General features: G+C 36.8%; 1 protein-coding gene and 1 long non-coding RNA gene across 2 annotated transcripts; both read left to right on the top strand.

Moving 5' to 3' along the window:
* The first annotated feature begins 300 nt into the window (after positions 1-300).
* On the top strand, positions 301-13,776 carry LOC113232576. Its single transcript, XM_026467347.1, has 8 exons — positions 301-312; positions 640-797; positions 3,816-3,998; positions 4,684-4,847; positions 6,511-6,643; positions 7,757-7,917; positions 11,658-11,799; positions 13,626-13,776. Exons 1-8 carry the CDS (start codon positions 301-303, stop codon positions 13,774-13,776), a joined length of 1,104 nt encoding a protein of 367 aa, XP_026323132.1.
* Positions 7,838-11,768, top strand: LOC113231485. Its single transcript, XR_003310564.1, has 3 exons — positions 7,838-7,917; positions 9,956-10,102; positions 11,658-11,768. It is a non-coding gene; the product is annotated as an uncharacterized LOC113231485 (long non-coding RNA).
* Positions 13,777-20,829: the final 7,053 nt, after the last annotated feature.

Raw genomic sequence — 20,829 nt, 5'->3', positions numbered from 1 at the left:
GTCAATATACATATACAAATGAGACCAAAAACAGTCATATAAGCCAATGTAATTTTTGAACATTTTTGAAAATTCTAGCCGGCGATGAACGTGTTTAATAAAAGTTACATGTACTTCAAAAAAAGGAGATGGTGCTTGATTCGACTGTATATATATTTTTTTTGTATGTATGTTACGCGATAACTCATTTGTGAACCGAGTTTGATGACTCTTTTTGTTGGAAAGAGAGTACCTCTCTAGTAGTCCCATTTAAATTTGAAGAAAAGATTCCACCTCTAAGAGTGGCAAACTACGGGAAGAATGACTTTTGAGGTTGGTTTTCCTGAGATTGTTTTACTTACATGTGATAAAGACACTTTTGACGTATGATTACATGTCACTTTATTAAGCCACGGGTATAACATATGTTATTTCGAGTTCTTAGGTTTTCGCGATTGTTACACATAGGAAATGAAACTATTTTTCCGGATTTAATCGCGTTTATTTGTCAACATGCAGTCAACCGTGACCATGGGACCTGTAAAGGGCCCGAAACGTCGGTTTGTTTGAAAAAACAAATATACGCGATTTAAATCCGGAAAAATAGTTTCATTTCCTATATGTTATTTCTTTAACTAATTGCACTGTTCTGTGTTTCAGGAGTATAAAAATTTAATTAATAGTCGAAAATCTTTCGTCAAATACACATACCCACCTTCGGTACCCAACAGGGATAAATTCCCGCTGCCAAGAAAGCACGAGTACGATTATGACTTTCTCCATCCTTTTCAGAAACTTGGCTTATTGTCGTTTCTCAGGCAAGTAGTCAATTACCTACTAGAAGCGGGAGGTCTACCACGAAATACGATACTACGTGACTGCGTCCGCAACGAAGCTCATACGTATTATACAAATGTCAGTTTTACGATGACAGTAATGTCGAAATTCGATACGATGGCTGTCATTTGACGTTTCGGAGTATACTCTCGTTCTCCGTCGTGACATCTGTCCGAAACAATTACTGTCAAATAAGTAATATTCATAGAGTATATATCCATAAATAGAGACGAAATAAGGGCCAGCCATCCCTGGCAACTCATCAGTCAAATGGTACTCATATCACTTTTATATATCAACTCTCGTTTGTGCTGAAATTCCAAATTAGAAAGCTGAAATAGTATAGCGCCAACCACTGACCTGTGTGTACGTCTCCGTATATTCCAAAAAATATTCTGTATTTATTGTAATAAAGATAATATCTCTAACAATGCCGTGCTGTTCAATTCGGTGGTGTGGGAAAAACAAACGGAATCACATTTCATCGGTAATTAAATATTAAATTATGTAATTGTTCAATTTTCGTCCATTATAGCAAAGCTCAAGTTAACCGGTCGATTTGAAGTGAAACAATTGACGGCACCCGTCAATTGTTTCGAATTCGTCTGGCCAATCGAAGCGCAGTTGCCACCGTAACGATTTGGCAGAATAGTTTTCAAACAAATTAAATGATATTTCCTCTCTGTTTCTAGTTATATACTAGATGGTAATATTCGACCAAATTAAAAGAGGCACGATGCGAATAAAGCTTCATACTTGGAATTGTCTTCCACTTTGGTCGAGTATTACTTATTTGACAGGAATTGTTTCAGACGTATGTCGGACAGGGAACGTGAGTAAACCCCATGGTATTTACAAATCTTATGTCGAATCACGTTCTTCGATCGTTGTTTCGTGTTTCGTGGTAGACCTCCTGGGGTCGGGAGACGTTTGCTCGTTTGAACCAATACTCTCACTATGCAAAAAAATCAACTAATGGCATTGACTTACAATTATATGGACGTCGGGTCCGCGCTAAAAAGTGTCCGAACTTATAGGGCGTTAAAATCGTATACAGAGCGTCATTCACGCTCTAGTCTTCGTTTGTTCGACTGACAGCGAAGCAAAATTAGACAGTACAGCGATGACATTACAATTTAAATTCAACGTTTTAGCTTTTTCATATTCCTTTACATGTCACTACGTTTAAATAGGTTGACTTGGGACATTTTTTTCGTGGTTTTTGTATTAGATCCGTCGTCCATTTATTTGTAAGTTAATGACTAATGGCGATAAAAAAATCTTAATAGATAGAAGAATAAATATAACTTATAAATAAATATAACTTAAGAAGATACACACAACATAAGTCATTATAGTTTTTTTTATTGACAGAAGTCATAACCGATATAATTTTATGGCTTGGGGCATTTCTATTCAAATTTTTTGACAGATTATATTCAGTTTCTTCGTAAGTGTGTTAACTTATATTAAATATTGTAAATCGATACCTTCTGATACCCGAATGAGCACTACGCCAATTAAATTTTTTAGTCATCTCTGTTTTTATTTCTTTTTTTTTTTTTTTTTAATCGCATTTTTGTTTTCGTTTCGAATTTTGTTCCTTTATTTTTATTCACAAAATTCACGGAGCATAAAATTAAGAAATTGTTACATTAAAAACTACTGGTACATTAAAAACAGAAAATTACCAAAAACTAGGTTGGCGTAGGCATGGTGAGAGTTCCCACATAACCCCTGAGTCTCCCTGGGCTCAGGGGTATCCATAAAGATTTCACCCCCGTCAAAAAAAAAAAAAAAAAGGTATCGTAATAACTAACGTGTACAAATGTTTATTTACAAAGCAACCCCTCAAGTTCATTCTTTTCAAGGGACTCCGCCTTACGAATGAGCAGTAGAGTTCAAATTTTTTTTATGCTCAGGCTACACAGAGGCGGGAACGGGAGCGTTCCGGGCGCGGGAATTTTTTTAATGTTAGAGTTCGTATGTACCCTGCCACATTGCGGTCCGGGGCCGAACGCTATGACAAACAAGTGGATCGAGTGATTGACGGGCGCGTGGCGAAAACGGGGCGAGTTCGGGCGCGGGAGTAGTTTCCTTTTGAGTTCTATGCAACCGTCCACACAGAACTGTAGCAGCGGGGCGCGGTCCGAGAGCTCGGCCACACCCCGAACACTCCATATAACAGTCGAAAGTTATTTACCTACTACTACTACATACAACAAGGCGCTATCTGCACACGCGCAAATGTGTGCGTGAAGCGGCAGAGTTACCCATCACTAATATTACGTGTTCAGAGCGGCACCATAGCGAAAATTCTAACTCGAGTCTGTTATCTATAATTCTATTAATAGAATCCTAATAATTGCACATGTTCATTACGTATTTATATCGATAAAATATTATAAAAACTTTGTGATTATAAACAGACGTACATAGCACAATTCACGACCATTATAAATAGTAACGTAAAATGATATTATAACGTACAAATTTCGTAATGAATAAATGAAAACTATATTCAAAAGTCAAAGCCGTCTTAGCGCGAAAACGACTCGCCGACAGCCTTGTTCTCGTTCAGCCAATGTGACCGTCAATGTGTGGGGCGTGTTGCGGTGTCTAAAGCTAGGGAGGGGTGGAGAGTGTCCGTTCTCGTTACTTTTTTGTTCTCTGGCTGGGCATTAGCGCGCTTTGACGTTGCATTTTTTAACAACTCTTGAATAGATTTTTATTGAGTTTTAATTTGAATTTCGACCGAAATTTCTTTAAGCAAAAAATTTTCTTGACCTTTATCCGACAACGGTGTGGTGCTTTCTTTAAAATCTGTATAGAAAATGAAGCACACTGGCCTGCTTTGCGCCGCTATTCCGCTGCGAACTACGCTTGGAACTCTTGGTATGCATTCGCTCACGCAGGTTCGCCCCCAGACTGCTGTACCATCTCTGTGTGGCCTGAGCTAGTGACGATATTGATTTAAACGTGCTGTACGTGTACTGCAGGTACGTGTTCCCGCGGTGGACCATCCGTCCGGACGGACGCTACATGCAACGCTACGAGTGGTTCCGCGCCATTTGTGCCATGATGAGCGCGTTTGTATTCCCGTGCTACATGTACATGTCTCTTCAGTTCCCCTTTGTCCATAGCATGGCTATTTTTCTTGACTACTGTGCCTATTTTGACTTGTAAGTACATACCTTAGAAATGTTTAAGCCTCCTACGTGCAGTGTTAAATGCGTACCGCCTGAGGTGTAACGCTTTAGAAACGCAACACAAACTTTCCTGTATTGATAAAGCATATTCGGTATATTCGATCATTTAAGACGACCAAGGCCCTAGACGTGATTGATTGGAAATTAAAAAATGATTTTGCGCCTTAACTTGAAGGCTGAATGGCGTTTGTTGACGACATTGAAGCATTATAACCGGGCGAGGTTTAGGAGCAGTAGAGCGCCTTGTGAAAGAGTTCGTCCAGGGTACAGTACTGCCACCTTAGCTATTTCTGCCACCAAGCAGTAATGTCAGCATTACTGTGTTCCGGTTTTGAAGGGTAAAGAAGCTGGTGAAATTACGGGCACATGGGACTTATGTCTCAGGGTGACGGGCGCAGTGGTATTGCCCCTCAGATTTTGCAATTTAAAACTCTGAGTGGCACTGTAACTGTTATGGATAGGCGCCATTTAGGCGCACGACGTGTTCGTTCCGCCACTTGATGTTATAAAATAGGTAAGGTGGCAGTAGTTCCTTGGAGGAACTCTTTGACAAGGAGCTCTACTGCCGCTAAGAATTTCAAATTCATTGCACCGTAATACGGTAATGTTTGCTAACATAGTTGCTGTTTCTCTGCCTGAGTGAAGCGACCTGTTACAGATTGCAGCGCATGCTGGTGGCGTTTTATAACGAAAAGGGCATCCTCGTGTACCACCCCGCCAGTACCGCAGCTCATTATATCAAGGGTGCCTTTATCGTCGACCTTTTAGGTTTACTACCATTAGAGATACTCGATATGGGGCGATCTAAAATGTATAAACACCGTGAGTGTTATATTTACCATGTATTTTATGTAGTATACCTGTCTACATTCTAACGACTTCAATTTTCTACCACGTATGAGTACACAAACATTTATTTCCATCGCGCAACGCTAGATGGCAGTAGGGAGTATTTTAAAGCAGTTTGCGATTTTTTTTAGTATAAATCAATTCTTATATTTTGTATGGCAAAAAGCTTTATGCTATAGTAGCGCTATACTACTTTCTGTCTATATTCCGCTCTTAAGGCCGTGTATTGTCTTGCATTAGCCATTGTCTTGTAAATTAAATTCTTTTTGATAAATTTATGATATTTCCATTGATTTACAAATAAATGGACGACGGGTCTAATACAAAAACCACGAAAAAAATGTCCCAAGTCAACCTATTTAAACGTAGTGACATGTAAAGGAATATAAAAAGCTAAAACGTTGAATTTAAATTGTAATGCCATCGCAGTACTGTCTAATTTTGCCTGCTTCGCTGTCAGAAGAAACAAACGAAGACTAAAGCGTGAATGACGCTCTGTATACGATTTTAACGCCCTATAAGTTCGGACACTTTTTAGCGCGGACCCGACGTCCATATTATTGTAAGTCAATGGATATTTCTTTAAATATGCAACTATCTATGGGACGGGTCTGCTATATACCAACTGGCCACTTTGGATTCAATCGACAAGCGTGCCAAGAAGCTTGTAGGTGACTCGAAATTAGTAGAGGCGGAGCTGCAGAGCCTTGAACACCGCCGTAAAGTTGCTTGCTTATCGATATTCTGCAGGATATTAGGAATTAATTCCGCCTTCCGCCTTCCATCATCCGGGGATCAGACGTAGGCTGGGGTTCCACCCCTATGTGTGGGTATTCTAAGGATTCGCACGAAACACTTCACTTCCACATGTATATTACGAACGGCTATGGAGTTGAATTCCGTGACTGCAGACTTGTTCCCTGAACAGTATAATTTAAGCTTTTTCAAGGCGCGAGTGAATAGGTATTATTTACGTGTGCATGCTCCATTGAAAGGGTTGTAGCCCTAACTAACCGTGAACAGGTTCACGGCAATGAAATGGGAAACTTCCGGTCCACAAAATTTATTAAAGAAGTAAAGTTTAAAGAAAGGCTGTAACAATATAAAGGAAAATGTAAAAAAACAGGTATAACAGTATAAAACACTCCCTACACTTTATTATTAAGGCACTTACCCCTAAATGGGCCGAGAAACTGAATTACAGAAATAGATACATGAAGGGTGTAGACTTATAAATTATTACACATGATTAGCTTATTAACAGCTCTGACTGTTGTGGCGGTCGAGCTGGAAGTGACCGTGGTACGAAAACAAAATGAGAAAGTGAAGGAAGACGGAACAATTCAAATTTTAAATTTAAATGCAAGTAAAATAAAAAAAAATGATAAGATACAAGAGGAGAGAGACAATACAAAGACGTGAGATGACGGTGTAAGGAGGTCACAGCGTCACACCATCGTCACTTTCCATCAGGCAACATGGAAGTCAAATGCGCATTTATTTTTAATAATAAAAAATCCTGGCGCCTCAATTCGTCTGTCTATGAAAACCTCTTCGCTGACCTCTCCACATTTTTGAATTAAACTCTTGCGAATACTAGCTTGCTACAGTATTAAATATACTTGAACAATTACAGCAACTAAGGATATGTACATTGTTTCGAAAATATCACAGTATTTAGCGTGCAATCGACTGCTGCAGCTGTACCGGCTGCCCAGCGCATTCAACACGCTCTCTGCGTACATCGAAAGAGAAGACATCCTGCTCATGTAAGATATTATGTCCACTGTCCCTTGCAATAAGTCCTTTTGTAATGTACTACATACACCGGCAGACATTCAGCGGAACACTTGTAAAAACCTCAATATAATGCAGTGTTCTTAACCGTCTTCAAAAAACGAGTAGGTTCTGTATTCGACTCTATTTTTTTGCGGATGTTACGCAATTACTCAGATTTGTGAACGATTTCAATGATTCTTTTTTTGTTGGAAAGTGGATACCATAATAGTGGTACCATTCAAATTTGAAGAAAAGAAACACTTTCCATTAACAGATGTCAAAGGCACATAGACGTAATTAACTGCCTCAGTGGCCAAACGGTTACCTTGCCGGACTGCCACGCAGAGGTACCTACATTTATTTCTGTCGTGAGTTTGGGTGTAATTTTGTGGTTGTCTATGTGTGTCCATGGCACCCGCGACACGGGGGTCCCTAGTGCGGGGCTATGTTGAGTGTGTGCGTTATTATTATTATTATTAATGTAATTCTAATGAACATAAAATACAAATGACAGACGGTTTAAAGAGACTCCTCAACAGTGTATAGCAACTGCCTTGTGTTTGGGCTCATGTGATTTGTTTAGACGAGACTTCGGTCTGCGTTTCACGAGTGCCGCACCAACGGAAACAGCGGAAGCGTATAAGCAAAGTGTTTTAAAAGTTACTTGCTTATTTTACTTTTGTAATGTAATATAAGGTTAACATATGAATTAACTTTTTGCCAGAGATTGTCAATTATTCGCGCGTTGTCGTTAATCTTGAACAGCTCAAATGCTTCTAGGTACTTTAGATAGGATTTTCATGGTTAAAATATACCTATGTATGTCTAGAGGATATTTTTGGAGTTCAAAGTAAACTAAAAGTTAATCTGATTTTGACACCAGTTTTGAACAATTTTATAAAAGAACCGAACGGTTAAAGATCGAAAGTGAATGCCAATTACTAAAACATAGGCAAGTTAGCGCCTGATGCTTTAGCTTTAGCAAAATTTTGTAATATATTAATAGCAAATTAGTAGTGGTAGGCGCTGGCAAGAAATGTAAACCCAATCAATGACGTTGCCCTTTCTTTATTTTTATTTTAGTTATAATATTTCAATTTTAGCGTGAAGGGGATGCCTCTGTTGATGGGACTGTTGAATGTAATGACAATGAGTATGTTGGAAGAATCGATAATTATTTATAAGCCTGAAGAAGGAGCCGGATGGCTATTTTTAAAATTCACAGACGACGGCAGCCAGTGGCTTGAGAAGGCCAATGAATCGTGTAATTGCGAATTATGTTGTTTTTTTCTAGATGTATTTACATATTTTTTTATGATTTTAAGCTACACGCCTGTCCATAACAGTTGCAGTGCCACTCAGAGCTTTAAATCGCAATGATCTGAGGAACACTGCCACTGCGCCCATCACGCTGAGACATAAGTTGCCAAGTCCCATGTGCTGTAATATCATCAGCACTCTTACCCTTCTAAACCGGAACGCAGTAATGCTAACATTACTGCTTGGCGGCAGAAATAGGTAAGGTGGCAGTACTTCCTTGGACGAACTCTTTGACAATGAGCTTTACTGCTGCTAAAAATATATTATATAAAAGAGTGGCCGAGTGGGAGAATGATTGTTTTCCATTTGGAAGGTTCGGTGGGTGAATCTCTGTAGCAGTATACATGATAGCTAGTAGCGCTATCTCTTACTATAAGGTCAAGTTCCATTATCGTTAGAAATAGTTTTTTAGAAAAAGGAATCTGGTACAAAACCATGCAGTGTGAGGCTCCTCGTGTTCATTTGTTAGTGCGCATAGTCTTCGATCCGGACACGTTTTTAAACAAAAAACGAAAAATAGTGGGCAAGTCAAACACGGGTACTTGTTTTATTTTGATAGCTCTTTCTTTGTTTCTAAATAAGTATATTATACGAATGTTTATTCATAATGGAATAAACAAAAGATATTTATAGACGCTGAGTGAAGCAAAAGTTTTCCCACAGATGGCGCTACGGCCAAAAGTCGTTAGAAGCTAAAAATAAAGATCAGTAACAAGCGCATACAAAAATTCGTTCCGTGGCTTAATTGGCACAGCGTCTTTCACGGTTTGCTAGAAGACGCTGGTTCGAATCCAACCGGATCGAAGGACGTTTTTCTAAGTGTTCGCTCTTTGTGTAATAATTATAAAAATCTGGTGGAGTAATTTCACCAAAAAACTAATTGAATACCATGCTGGTTAAACATCATTGACATTCGATAAAAACTTAAAAATTTATTTATTGAATGTTTTACTACCATACTATTCATATATTTTCTGTAAAAATGCTCTGGGTCAAACCCTGCTGGGACCGAACACATATAGCCACGGAACGAATTTTTGTATGCGCTTGTTACTGATCTTTATTTTTAGCTTCTAACGACTTTTTTACCGTAGCGCCATCTGTGGGAAAACTTTTGCTTCACTCACAAGAATTCCTGACTCCGTCCGTGACTCGGTTGATTACGAGGAAAGGAAAAAAAGGAATATTTTGTAAAAAAGGGTTATAAAATTCCGTCCTATATAATTATTAGAATAATCAAAATCAAAATTATCTTTATTTCGTAGCTAAGCATAAATTGCACTTAAATTCGTCACAATTAGACAATTTTTAAAACCATCTTATCGTTTATATAATCCCTAACAAAGTAATATCCGCTCTTAGTACAGTTGCCTTTGCATTATTTTTGAACTTATCAAAGGATATTTTGGAATCTTATTATAGTATACAGAATAGCTTGCCTCACAAAAGAGCCGAGAACCCTTTGAAGTCTTAACTTCGGTAAAACGAGCTTCCATTTATGTCTAGTATTAAAGTTATGTACGTCACTCCGTTTATTATACAATTCATTATTCAAACGCACAAAAAGTATACAATTGTAAATAAACCGTTGTTTCGATATTAGAAGCTACGCCCCAAAATAAAATGTCGCATGACATTATACTGTGAAAGTAACTGAAGCAAAAATTTCTGACTATCTCGACACCAGTTAAGTTGCCTGATTTTTCGCTCAGCATAAGCAGCAGAAATATGTGGGTTCCATTGAAGTTTTTAGTCTAACTTTATTCCCGAAAAGACAGTGGTGTCCTCTAAATTCGATTGTTCGTTATTAAGTTTGAAGTCACTTGCTACATTTTTACATTAAGTAGCACATTTTGAACTTTAGAGAGAGCACTATCATAATTAGTTTTATTTCTATCAATATTAAATATCATAAAAGTATCATTGGTAAATATATTCCTTCCCATATGGGCAACCGATTTTTTTTTCTATTAAATTTCCAGTAAATTTTGATGTCTTGGAGTCGCCATTAAACCTGCATTTAACTTGTTACTTCTGGGCGGTATACGAGACAACTTGTACTGGATTTAACACAATTCAACCAACCAATATTTCACTTCTTTCGATTCTCTATTGGGGAAATATCATCGGTAATGATTACACCACCATATATATTTTTCTATGATATCAAATGACTGGAATATGCAAAGGGTAAGCGACACGCCTACCCATAATAGTTGCAGTGCCACTCAGAGCTTTAAATCGCAACGACCTGAGGGGCACTGCCACTGCCACCCTGAGACAAAGTTGACAAGTCCCATGTGCTTGCAGTTTCACCAACAACCTTACCTCTAAAACCAAAAAAATTGTGGAATTGAGAAATGACAACTTGAAAATTAAAAAAAAGAAACTGAATGAAATCAATATTCATATCGCACTGCTATTACACGAGTGTTTTTAAAATTGTCCTTATTAAAAAATATGAAACTATTTTTTCTCTTGTATTTTTAAATATATATATTTGGCAAGCAAGAAATAACTTACACATAAATTATTTACACAGATCTTTCACGGGAAGCGAGTAATTAGTTTTTCGTCGTTTCTGAGAAAATACACTTTTTGAGTTAACAGTGCGATATGTATGTACATTCTCGTTTATATATGGATAATTAAGTATTATGTAATCATAATCATACTCATATATTCATAATTTCCATTACATGTCAATTTAGTACCTTAAATGTCAAAGAGAATATTAACTAAACAAATGTCACTAAAAAAAATTTATCGAGTTCTTAGGTTTTCGCGATTGTTATACATAGGAAATGAAACTATTTTTCCGGATTTTAATCGCGACTGCAGTACTAATTAATATGTTTTGGTTTATTCTAATTTCTATTAATAGTTAATAACAAATTAAACTTAATAAAAATTCATTCAATAAAATAATTTGTAAAACTTAAAGTAGCGTAATTTGGAATGTTTTCCTTGTAAAATTAAGAATAAGGTACCTATTTAATTAATAACTATTGTAACTATAGTGAAAAAATAGGGTGGTTTGCATTAATATTAGACATAACTGGTTGAAGACTGTAACCACCTCAGTCAACCGTGACCATAGGACCTGTAAAGGGCCCGAAACGTCGGTTTGTTTGAAAAAACAAATATACGCGATTTAAATCCGGAAAAATAGTTTCATTTCCTATTGTTATTACTATTTGCAATATTTTTTTCAAAATATTTTGTCCTCTCCGATCTAAGTAAATTATGATATCGTTTAGTACATTCGTCAATTTTACTTTTAATATGAAGTTCATTAGGGAATTTATTGCTTAATTCAGTTAGATCATATAGAAATGACTTCAAATTAATACCTAATATTCTCATTAATCCAGGAATTTATTGTTTACAAATTGTATAGTTTTTTTCTGCAAGAATCAAATAAAATTAATCACATCATTCACAATAAGACCCTTTCAATATTTGTTTTTGAATTTTCAAATTGTGTTTTCTGTATTCCACAATTTTGAGTTACGACACTATTGTAATAGCAGTGCAATATCACGGAGGGAAAGTACTTTAAATATTGTAGACATAGTATTTGGATTCATAAAGACTTTATTTTTAAAAGTGAGCAAACCTGCATCCAAAGATTTTTTTAAAGTAGCTATAATTAGATATTCTTTAGATACCTGTAATTTTCAGCAATGATGCTTACAACTTACTACTCGGTGCGCGTGATAAGCATCCGGGCGAACGTGAACCAAGCCTTAGCTGGATTTCAGGAGCACATCCGAGATATTACAGACTTCATGAAACAAGAGAAAGTCTCAGCGGAACTACATAAGTAACGCCGAAGTAGGGCACAGGAAATTTGCGCTTGAGACGTACCAGAGCAATAAAATTTTCATAGATTTCTCACAGATGGCGCTGCGGTAAAAAAGTCGTTAAAAACCAAAAACAAAGATCAGACAACGAGCACGTAAAAATATTCGTGAGGTTCGCTAGTTCATTTCGTGACTTAGTAGGCGTCTGGCACGTTTTCGGTTCGAATCCGGCCGGATCGAAGGAATTTTTTTTAGCTGTTCGATCTTTGTATCAATAATTATAACAAAAGCCGGTGGTGCAATATGCGGGCACCAACATGTAAAGAGATGCGCCGCTTGCGCGCAACACGGGTCATGAATTTGATTGATAATAATGTAGACATATTTACGTGTCCTCGGAGTGAATTCACAAAGGTTCTTTTATTTGCCTGTAGTTACAAGTTAGATAAATAATAATTACCTATCTACTTGTAAATATTAATCATATTGTTTAGACTATCGCATTGGGTAATGATCTGTAATGATAGTTTTACTTATGGCTTAAATAAATAAATAAGTTAATATGATAAAAAAATAATTGAAAAACTGGGTGTACGGTACCGGAACTGGCCACTTACATAAACAATATTTAAAAAGTAATTACAACGTTTGAAAATGGACCTCTTTGGCTGTAGAATACAGTTTGTTTCATCTGACTGTCACTTGTTTTTACATTGTGGCGTCATTTTAGAAATTGGTTGTCTACATCACAATATATTTTACTTATGAAAATTTTCGTAGTATGATTTTCTACGACTTTTAAGTGTAATTTAACAGCTCAGCGGAGCTTCGCACGGATTCTACCTGCCTTTGGCGGTGAAGCACCATGCAAGACGACTATTTATAGCTGGTTTGCAGAATTCAAACGTACAATTTGACACAAAAACGTGGACCCCACACCATTTGACTGAGGCGCAAAAAACGGATTGAAGAAAGAACGAACAGAACGGGCGTCAAATTTGGTGTGGGATATAGTAACAGGTGACGAAACATGGATTTATTGTTTCGATCCCAAAACTAAGCAGCAATCGAGCGTATGGGTCTTTCGAGATGAGCCGAAACCAACCAAAGTGGCACGCGTGCAAAGTGCCTCTAAGCGGATGATTGCTTCTTTCTTTAATAAAACTGGACACCTGGCTACTGTTGCTTTGGAGAATCGTTGTACCGTGAATAGTGCCTCGTGATGAATGATTGATACACGACCATTTGTTTGCCGGAAGTTATTGACAAAACTCCGTAAAAATAACCGTAAATGCCGTATCATCTTGCACCACGATAATGTCAGTTTACACAGCGCCAAGGAAGACAAATGAATTTTTAAAGGTGAATAACGTTGACCTTATGAGCCATCCCGCATACAGTCCCGACCTGCCTCGTTGTGCCTTTTATTTATTTTCAAAAATTAAGAACCAGTTACGCGGTCAACGATTTTCATCACCTGAAGAGGCTGTCGAAGAATATGAAATAAATATGTTTCTGAGATTGTCACGGAGGAATGGCATAAATGTTTTCAAAATTGGTTCATTCGTATAAAAAAGTGCATTAACGCTAACGAAGAATATTTTGAGAAACAATAAATTCATTTCTGACCATTTATAGTATTTATTTCATATTAATTCCGAAACCTTATAGTGCGCCACACGTAGAATACTTTCATAGATTTCTCACAGATGGCTACGGCAAAAAAACATTTGCTCTGGCGCAAACACAATTGCTCTGGCGCAAATGTCCTGCGCCCGACGAAGTATCAAAGTCAATATAATTGCAACAAAGAATTCGTAGCTAAGTTTAATATTCCCTACTTCAGGGAGGTGATCGATTATTATACGTACAGCTGGGATAAAATGGGCGGCATTGACTACAGTAGCATGTTCAAGCTCTGCGATCAGATCACGTTGCGCACTGACGCTATTATGAACATCTATGGACCGACATTTAACAAGGTGCGTACGGACTGAGAATTTTTTCCACTAGGCCAAAATTTCGACCATAGAGTTTTTTTCTTTTATGATATCAATTAACGGGATATGTTGTTTTATGTGTTTTGTTGATGTTTTTGTATTCTTGTTGATAACTAGGTACTCAAATTAAAATTTATTACATTTCGCATTGCATTTAATGTTATCACCTTCTACAGTTATTATTTTCCGCAGGACTTTAAGTGTCCGTTTTTGCCTAGAACCTAGTAACGCTTTAGGCACGCCCTCGGTCAAAGCGGTTTTTGGGTACGGTTTAGTTAATTTTCCAACTGTGATCTTGTTTGTAACGCTTTCATGTTACAAAATTCCATTAAATACTTAGTCAATTACTGTCAAGATCGTAACTAATATTGATTATCTTACTGAATTTAATTTCGCTCAAAGTTAACGTAACCCTTTAAACTACCTCCTCTTAAGTATTTGTGGGTCCATGTAACCTGATTGTAAAAAAGTAAATAAAAATTATATGTTCACAGTGCCCAGTCCTGAATCAGTGCAGCCTGGCGTTGCTGCGATTAATGGGTCGAGCCATGCATAGTGTCTACTTCTTGGCTGAGACGCGCCTCATTGAACATGATGACGTAATAGAAGTTATGTACTTTGTCGATTACGGCACCGTCGAGGTCAAGAACCCAAACGATGATACTACCCCTATAGCAAAGTTGCCACGTGGGAGGTAATAACTATACCATTTTCATCTTAATTTTATTAACAATAGAGAACTCTACTTCATTTGTGTACAAAAAGTGCAAAAGAAGACTAATTTATGTTACATGAAAACAGATTAGCTTGATCCACTTGACTCCATCCAACGTTTACAAGAACGCAATAAAATCAACTTCGAACTACTCGACAAACTTGTATTAGTAGGAAATTAAAAAAAATGAGCGAAAAAAATTACAGTCGGCAAACTTTTCAGATTAAAATAAAAAAATAAGCGACAAAACTTTCGAAACAAACATTAAGTATTAAATATTATAATTAAGTTTTATTGAATGTTAGAATGTTTTATCACCATAATATTAAATTATTTTTTTTAAAGTTACTACACTAATTTGATAAAATTATTAAACAAAGATCGAAGAAGAAGATCGAATACTCAGAAAAAATTCCTTCGATCCGGCCGGATTCGAACACACATCTCCTAGCAAACCGTGACAGACACTACGCCAACTAAACCACAGAACGAACCAACGGACCTCACGAATTTTTTTATGTATTTGTAGCAGATCTTTCTTCCTGGTTTTTAATAACGAATTTTTTGCCGTTGCGCCACCTGTGAGAAATCTATGAATATTTTTCTTCAAACAAAGTTCCGTAACTGAATGCAACAAAAAGTCGATCTAACAGGACTTCCTGTTCTGTAAGCCAATCAAGGGCAATCGCTTTACCAACTGAACTACAGGTCGAGTCAGCAGATCTTACAAATTTCTCTAAACGTTGGTTACAGATTTTTGTATTTGACTTTAATGGCTCTTTTGGTCGCCACTTGTGAGAAATGTATTAACATTTTTCTTCACTCAATCATGTAGGTACCTGTATTCAGCTAAATATGCCTGTATGTATAGACAATATTACTTAGTCACCCGTATTGTACATTGTCAGTATATTCGGCAACCTGGCGAACCATTCGACATTTCGGAGTCAGAACACATTCATAACGAACAACAAAGTCCATTTACTCCTAATCAGAACTGAAATATTCTACCGGATAATTTTCGAGTTTCCTATCACAAAAAAGAACTTGGAGTCGTACCTCACGCACGGACAGGTGAGTCACCTTTTTGTTATTTTTTGCTTTGTTTCTTTTATAATATATATTTTTTTTTATTAATTTATATCTGGCCATGGAAACAAAGTCCTTCAGCCGAAAACATAAAAATAAGTTTTTCTGTAAATATGGCCGCCACAAAGAGGATAGGTAATTTGAGGCGGCGTGCTTGGATTGACTCGGGATTCCTTAGAACGGGCCGATACGGGTATTTTAGTTCGAGATTCGTATAATTTCGCGTTTTAATCTTCGATTAAGGCACAATAGCACTATCCTATTCCACTTTAAACTAGATTTCACAAAATAATTGAAACTCAAAATAAAAACGACACTTTACCCTCCAAAAGGTCCAGAGTGAATCCTTTTTTTTTTTCTTTTTCTTTTTAATATAATCAAGTTCAGTGTTGCCAACATTATATGGCAAATGTCGCTGGATAGAATATTTAAAAGCCGCTAGTCTGTGTCACTAGAATTATATTTGCACTGTATAAGAAAAACGGATTAATATCTTATTTTAAGGAATAAATAGTTATTAAATATTATCTTACTCCTGGACACAGTCCTCCTACAATGAGAAAGGTTTTTGCGAGAGACCAAAACTCATAGTGAATTTCAAATTAAATTTGATACATAAATTCTTAAAAACTAGATGTACAAGCCCGGATTCGAACCCGCGAGTGATAAGAGGCGGTAGGTCAAATAGTAGACTACCACGGCTGCGACTGTAATCGCGCTTGTGTTATTTATATTTATGTGGAGGGAGGGTGGGAAAACTACGTGCATGAAAACATATTCAATGCAAGCGCAGGATCTTAACACTATTTAACCTTCAGCGGTTTCGCGGAGTTATTTGTTACGCAAGCTGCAAAGTTATTCCTGAGCGTAGCGAGGGTCTCCAGACACGAGACGCAAAACAACCTTGCTGCCGAGTGAAACACACAACTTTTCACCTCACTATAGCGAGGAAAATGGTAGATGAAAGAAAAACAGTTGAACAGTTATCGTTGTCAATTTAATGTAAACAATAACTTGCGTAACAAATCGCGTAGTTGAACGTGTCATTATGTTTTTTTTTCTTTTTTGGTACTGTCTTTTCCATTGTAAAAGACAAAGGCCATCGTCAAGTTCGAACTTCAAAAACCTTTTCCGCGCTAGCTTAGCTTTTGCACGCAGATTTCTAATGAGAAAGCCTCTCCGAGCTAGTGTGGTGAAAATTAATATACTTCCATGTTAATTTACATGGGCTTTCTGATAGTAACGCCTGAATCTAATAATTAATAAAACGGAATGTGAATAATATCTAAAAAACCACTTACAGGGGTTTGATCTAGTTTCGCAGAATCCAGACTTGTTAAAAAGTTTCGTCTACAAAATGACATCTTTTCAGGAGAAAGGTTTACTACTAACGAAATTTATGGATAACTTTTTTACGCTTAGATACTTATTTCATAGAACTTATTTCATGAAGGTCGTATTATTTTTAACACTTTCACGTGATAATAGTATATTTTTATAAAAGAACTAAAATGAGCCAATGTACACCCGAGGCGGTTAGCCACCCGAGCTGTAGCGAAGGTGTCTAGTACTCCGAGGGTTTTATTGGGTTTTAGTCTTGAGATGAAAACTTTACTTTTCACTTCGATTGAGAAAACAAAAATGTAATCGTTTACGTTCATAATAAATAATAATAATAATTTATTTCAGATAATTTGAATCCATAATTGGTTAGATACTCACACTTATAACTATGTTAGTTTTGTATTCCAAAACATTCACTCGCCGCTCTGCGATGCCATTGGAAAACGCAGAGCAGCGATTGATGTAAGGGCAGTCAAGCCTGTTGGAAATCAATTTTAAGATACTGTTGGTGCTGCCCCTCACCCTATGCACTAGTGAGGCACATCTTTTACGCATTTTTGCGTAAAAACAGTCAACGCGTGCCGATGCGAACATCCTCGACGCACGGCAGTGTCGAGGCAGACCCAACAATGCAACAAAAAATCCACGAACCAAATTCTGTAGCTTTCGCGGTATCCTGTTTCCAAACAGACACAGATACAACAAATGCAACAAAACGCCACGATTAGCTTAAATCTATATTGTAAAAGTAGCTGTACGCTCCCCAAATATAATAAAATAAAATAAGTATTCCAGAACTCTTAAAGGCTCAAGTCAGGACTTGAGCAGACTTGAGTATGATTTCAAGCACGGGAAATACGACTCTAATGGCAAGGACTTGAGTATGATTTTCAGTGCTCACTGCAATACTCAAGTCCTGACTTGAGTATTGAGTAGAGTTCTGGTATACGACCCTTAGTGTACGAAATGATGTTTCTTATGAAATTTCCAGAACTACATCATAGGCCGTCAAAAGGATTCTACAAAAGACATGTCCGTGTGGAAAGACCATACGTTCAGCTCCGCAATTCTAATTGCGACCCGCAAGGGCGCAATCAAGTTCCTCGATACGCGCTCCACGTTCATGAAAATTTATGTGGTCGGCATATCACTGTGTTGCATCTATCTGGACACGTACAATGCCGCTTTTCAGGACAACGCCATACAAATACTCATCACTCTCTATATCCTTGACATGCTCTTCTATTTCAAGGTCGCTGTAAATGTTTTTATGGCGAATGCCAATTTCGGCAAAGAAATTAAATTAAAATTGCTGACACAAAGGAAAATGTGAGTGCATGTCAATGTCAAATATTGCAATACCTATAAGTTTTAACCAGCTCTGAGTCAATTACATTAGAATCACTCTACTGCTCATTCGCAAGGCAGATTCCCCTGAGAAGAATGAAGAAGAAACTCTAGGGCTTGCTCTTTGTAAATATACATTTCAATGCATTTATCATTACAATATTTAATTTAAACATTTTACATCGAGAATACCTGAAAGAGCTAAACGGCTTTAGTACTTAAGATGTTTTTGTTTCACTTTAGTTTTGAATCTCGTAAATGGCAAATTTTGAATGTCAATCGGAATCTTATTATATAGAAGCGTATAATGAATTGTGAGACCCTGAAGGGTATTTCAATTAACATCGAATGTTTTATGTATTCTTCTAAGTCAATTTAGTCGTAAAGTGAAGGAAGTATCGACACCATTGACTTACAATTATATGGACGTCGGGTCCGCGCTAAAAAGTGTCCGAATTTATAGGGCGTTAAAATCGTATACAGAGCGTCATTCACGCTTTAGTCTTCGTTTGTTTCTTCTGACAGCGAAGCAAGCAAAATTAGACAGTACTGCGATGACATTACAATTTGAATTCAACGTTTTAGCTTTTTCATATTCCTTTACATGTCACTACGTTTAAATAGGTTGACCTGGGACATTTTTTTCATCGTTTTTGTATTAGACCCGTCGTCCATTTATTTGTAAGTCAATAATCGACACGATAAAAAGAAGAAGAAATACTTATTTTTTAATATAAAGTAGACAGAGTATAGTAATAGTGCTAAGTAGCAGTAGAGTTCCTTGTGAAAGCGTTCGTCCAGGGAAGTACTGCCACCTTACCTATTTCTGCCGCGAAGCAGTAATGTGAGCATTACTGCTTTCCGGTTTAGGAGGGTTGGGGTGTGTTTTTACAAAGAGCAACCCCTACAGTTTGGTAATATTTATTCTCAGTGGAACTACCCTGTGAATGAATAGTAGAGTTTATTCTATGTGACGATTTCAATGTGTAATTTGCTTACCTATGAAAGGTTATTTGAGTTTGAATGTTTAAAAGCTCCAAATTGTAGTTCTTGAGAAACAATAAAATGTGTGTAAATAAATTTTAAATTTTTTAACCGACTTCAAAAAGAAAGACTATTTTTTTACGTATGTTACTCGATTCCTTAGGCATTTGGAAACTGATTTTGCTGATTTTTTTTCTTGGAAAGAGGGTACGTCCGTACCTATAAGGGAAGCAAACTAGGGGCTGAATCCGGTGTCGCATACTTTCCGTTAACCAATATAAATAAAACTTGGCAAAAAGATATAATAATTATTAATACAAAGATCGAACACTCACAAAAAATTCCTTCGATCCGGTCGGATTCGAACCGACGTCTTCTTGCATACCGTGCCAGACGCTATACCAACTAAGCCACGGAACGAACCAGCGGACCTCGCGAATTTCTCATAGATTTCTCATAGATGACGCTGCGACTAAAACGTCGTTGAAAAACCAAAAACAAAAACACGACAACAAGCACATAGAAAAATTCGTGAGGTCCGCTGGTTCTTTCCGTGGCTTAGTTGGTATAGCATCTGGCACGGTATGCCAGAAGACGTCGGTTCGAATCCGGCCGGATCGAAGGAATTTTTTCTGAGTATTCGATCTTTGTATTAATAATTATAACAAACTAGTGGAGTAATTTCACAAAAAATAATTGAATATCAATTCGATAAAAATATAAAAAAGATGTAATTCCAATAAAAAAGCCGATAAGCAAAAGTCGGTTTTTTTAAAATAAAAAAGTTGTAAATATTCATAATTTGACTTTTGCAGCTACTACAAAGGAATATTCAAATACGATATCTTGTCTTGTCTCCCTTTTGAGTTATTTTGCATCCTTTTCGAGAAACAGTATCACTGGGAAGCATTCTCTTTCCTTAGACTCAATCGGATATTTCGAATCGTAAGTATAATAGAATTTTAGGATGCCTTAAAATTAGATGCTTATATAAGCGCTGCAGCGGCGGAACTGTAACGCGGCAGCCGCGTATTGTCATGCATCACTAATTGTTACGTCACGTCTGTGGCGCTGCGACTTGTAAAAAATAATTTACATTTGTTTTCTAAAAATTCAGATCAACCCTGGAAATTACAGAAATCCTAACAGATTACTTCTTTGTGAAGTACCAAAGGTAAAAAATATACCTAGTCAAAACTGTTTGTGCACGTGTGTCAGAATTTACAATACAGTACTCAATGACATTAAAGACTTGCATATTAAATTATTTAAGACGAAATTATATGAATTGTCTAGGGATGAAGTATATCAAAGTGTTAGGGATTTTTTTCAAAAATTATTATATACAATTTTTAATAAATTTAAGTACATGTGACTATTATTATTAATATGCACATTGTTAATGTAATACTGATTATATAATTTAATTTGGCCATGTGACGATCAATTTTTTGCATGCCTATCTTATTTAGGCCAAACATGTTTATACTCATCGAGTTCTTAGGTTTTCGCGATTGTTACACGTAGGAAATGAAACTATTTTTCCGGATTTAAATCGCGTATATTTGTTT

The sequence above is a fragment of the Hyposmocoma kahamanoa genome, unplaced genomic scaffold (assembly GCF_003589595.1).
Source record: "Hyposmocoma kahamanoa isolate Upper Pololo Valley unplaced genomic scaffold, ASM358959v1 102, whole genome shotgun sequence".
NCBI lineage: Eukaryota > Metazoa > Arthropoda > Insecta > Lepidoptera > Cosmopterigidae > Hyposmocoma > Hyposmocoma kahamanoa.
Note: the sequence above shows the minus strand (reverse complement) of the source record. Positions and strands in the feature narration are given on the sequence as shown.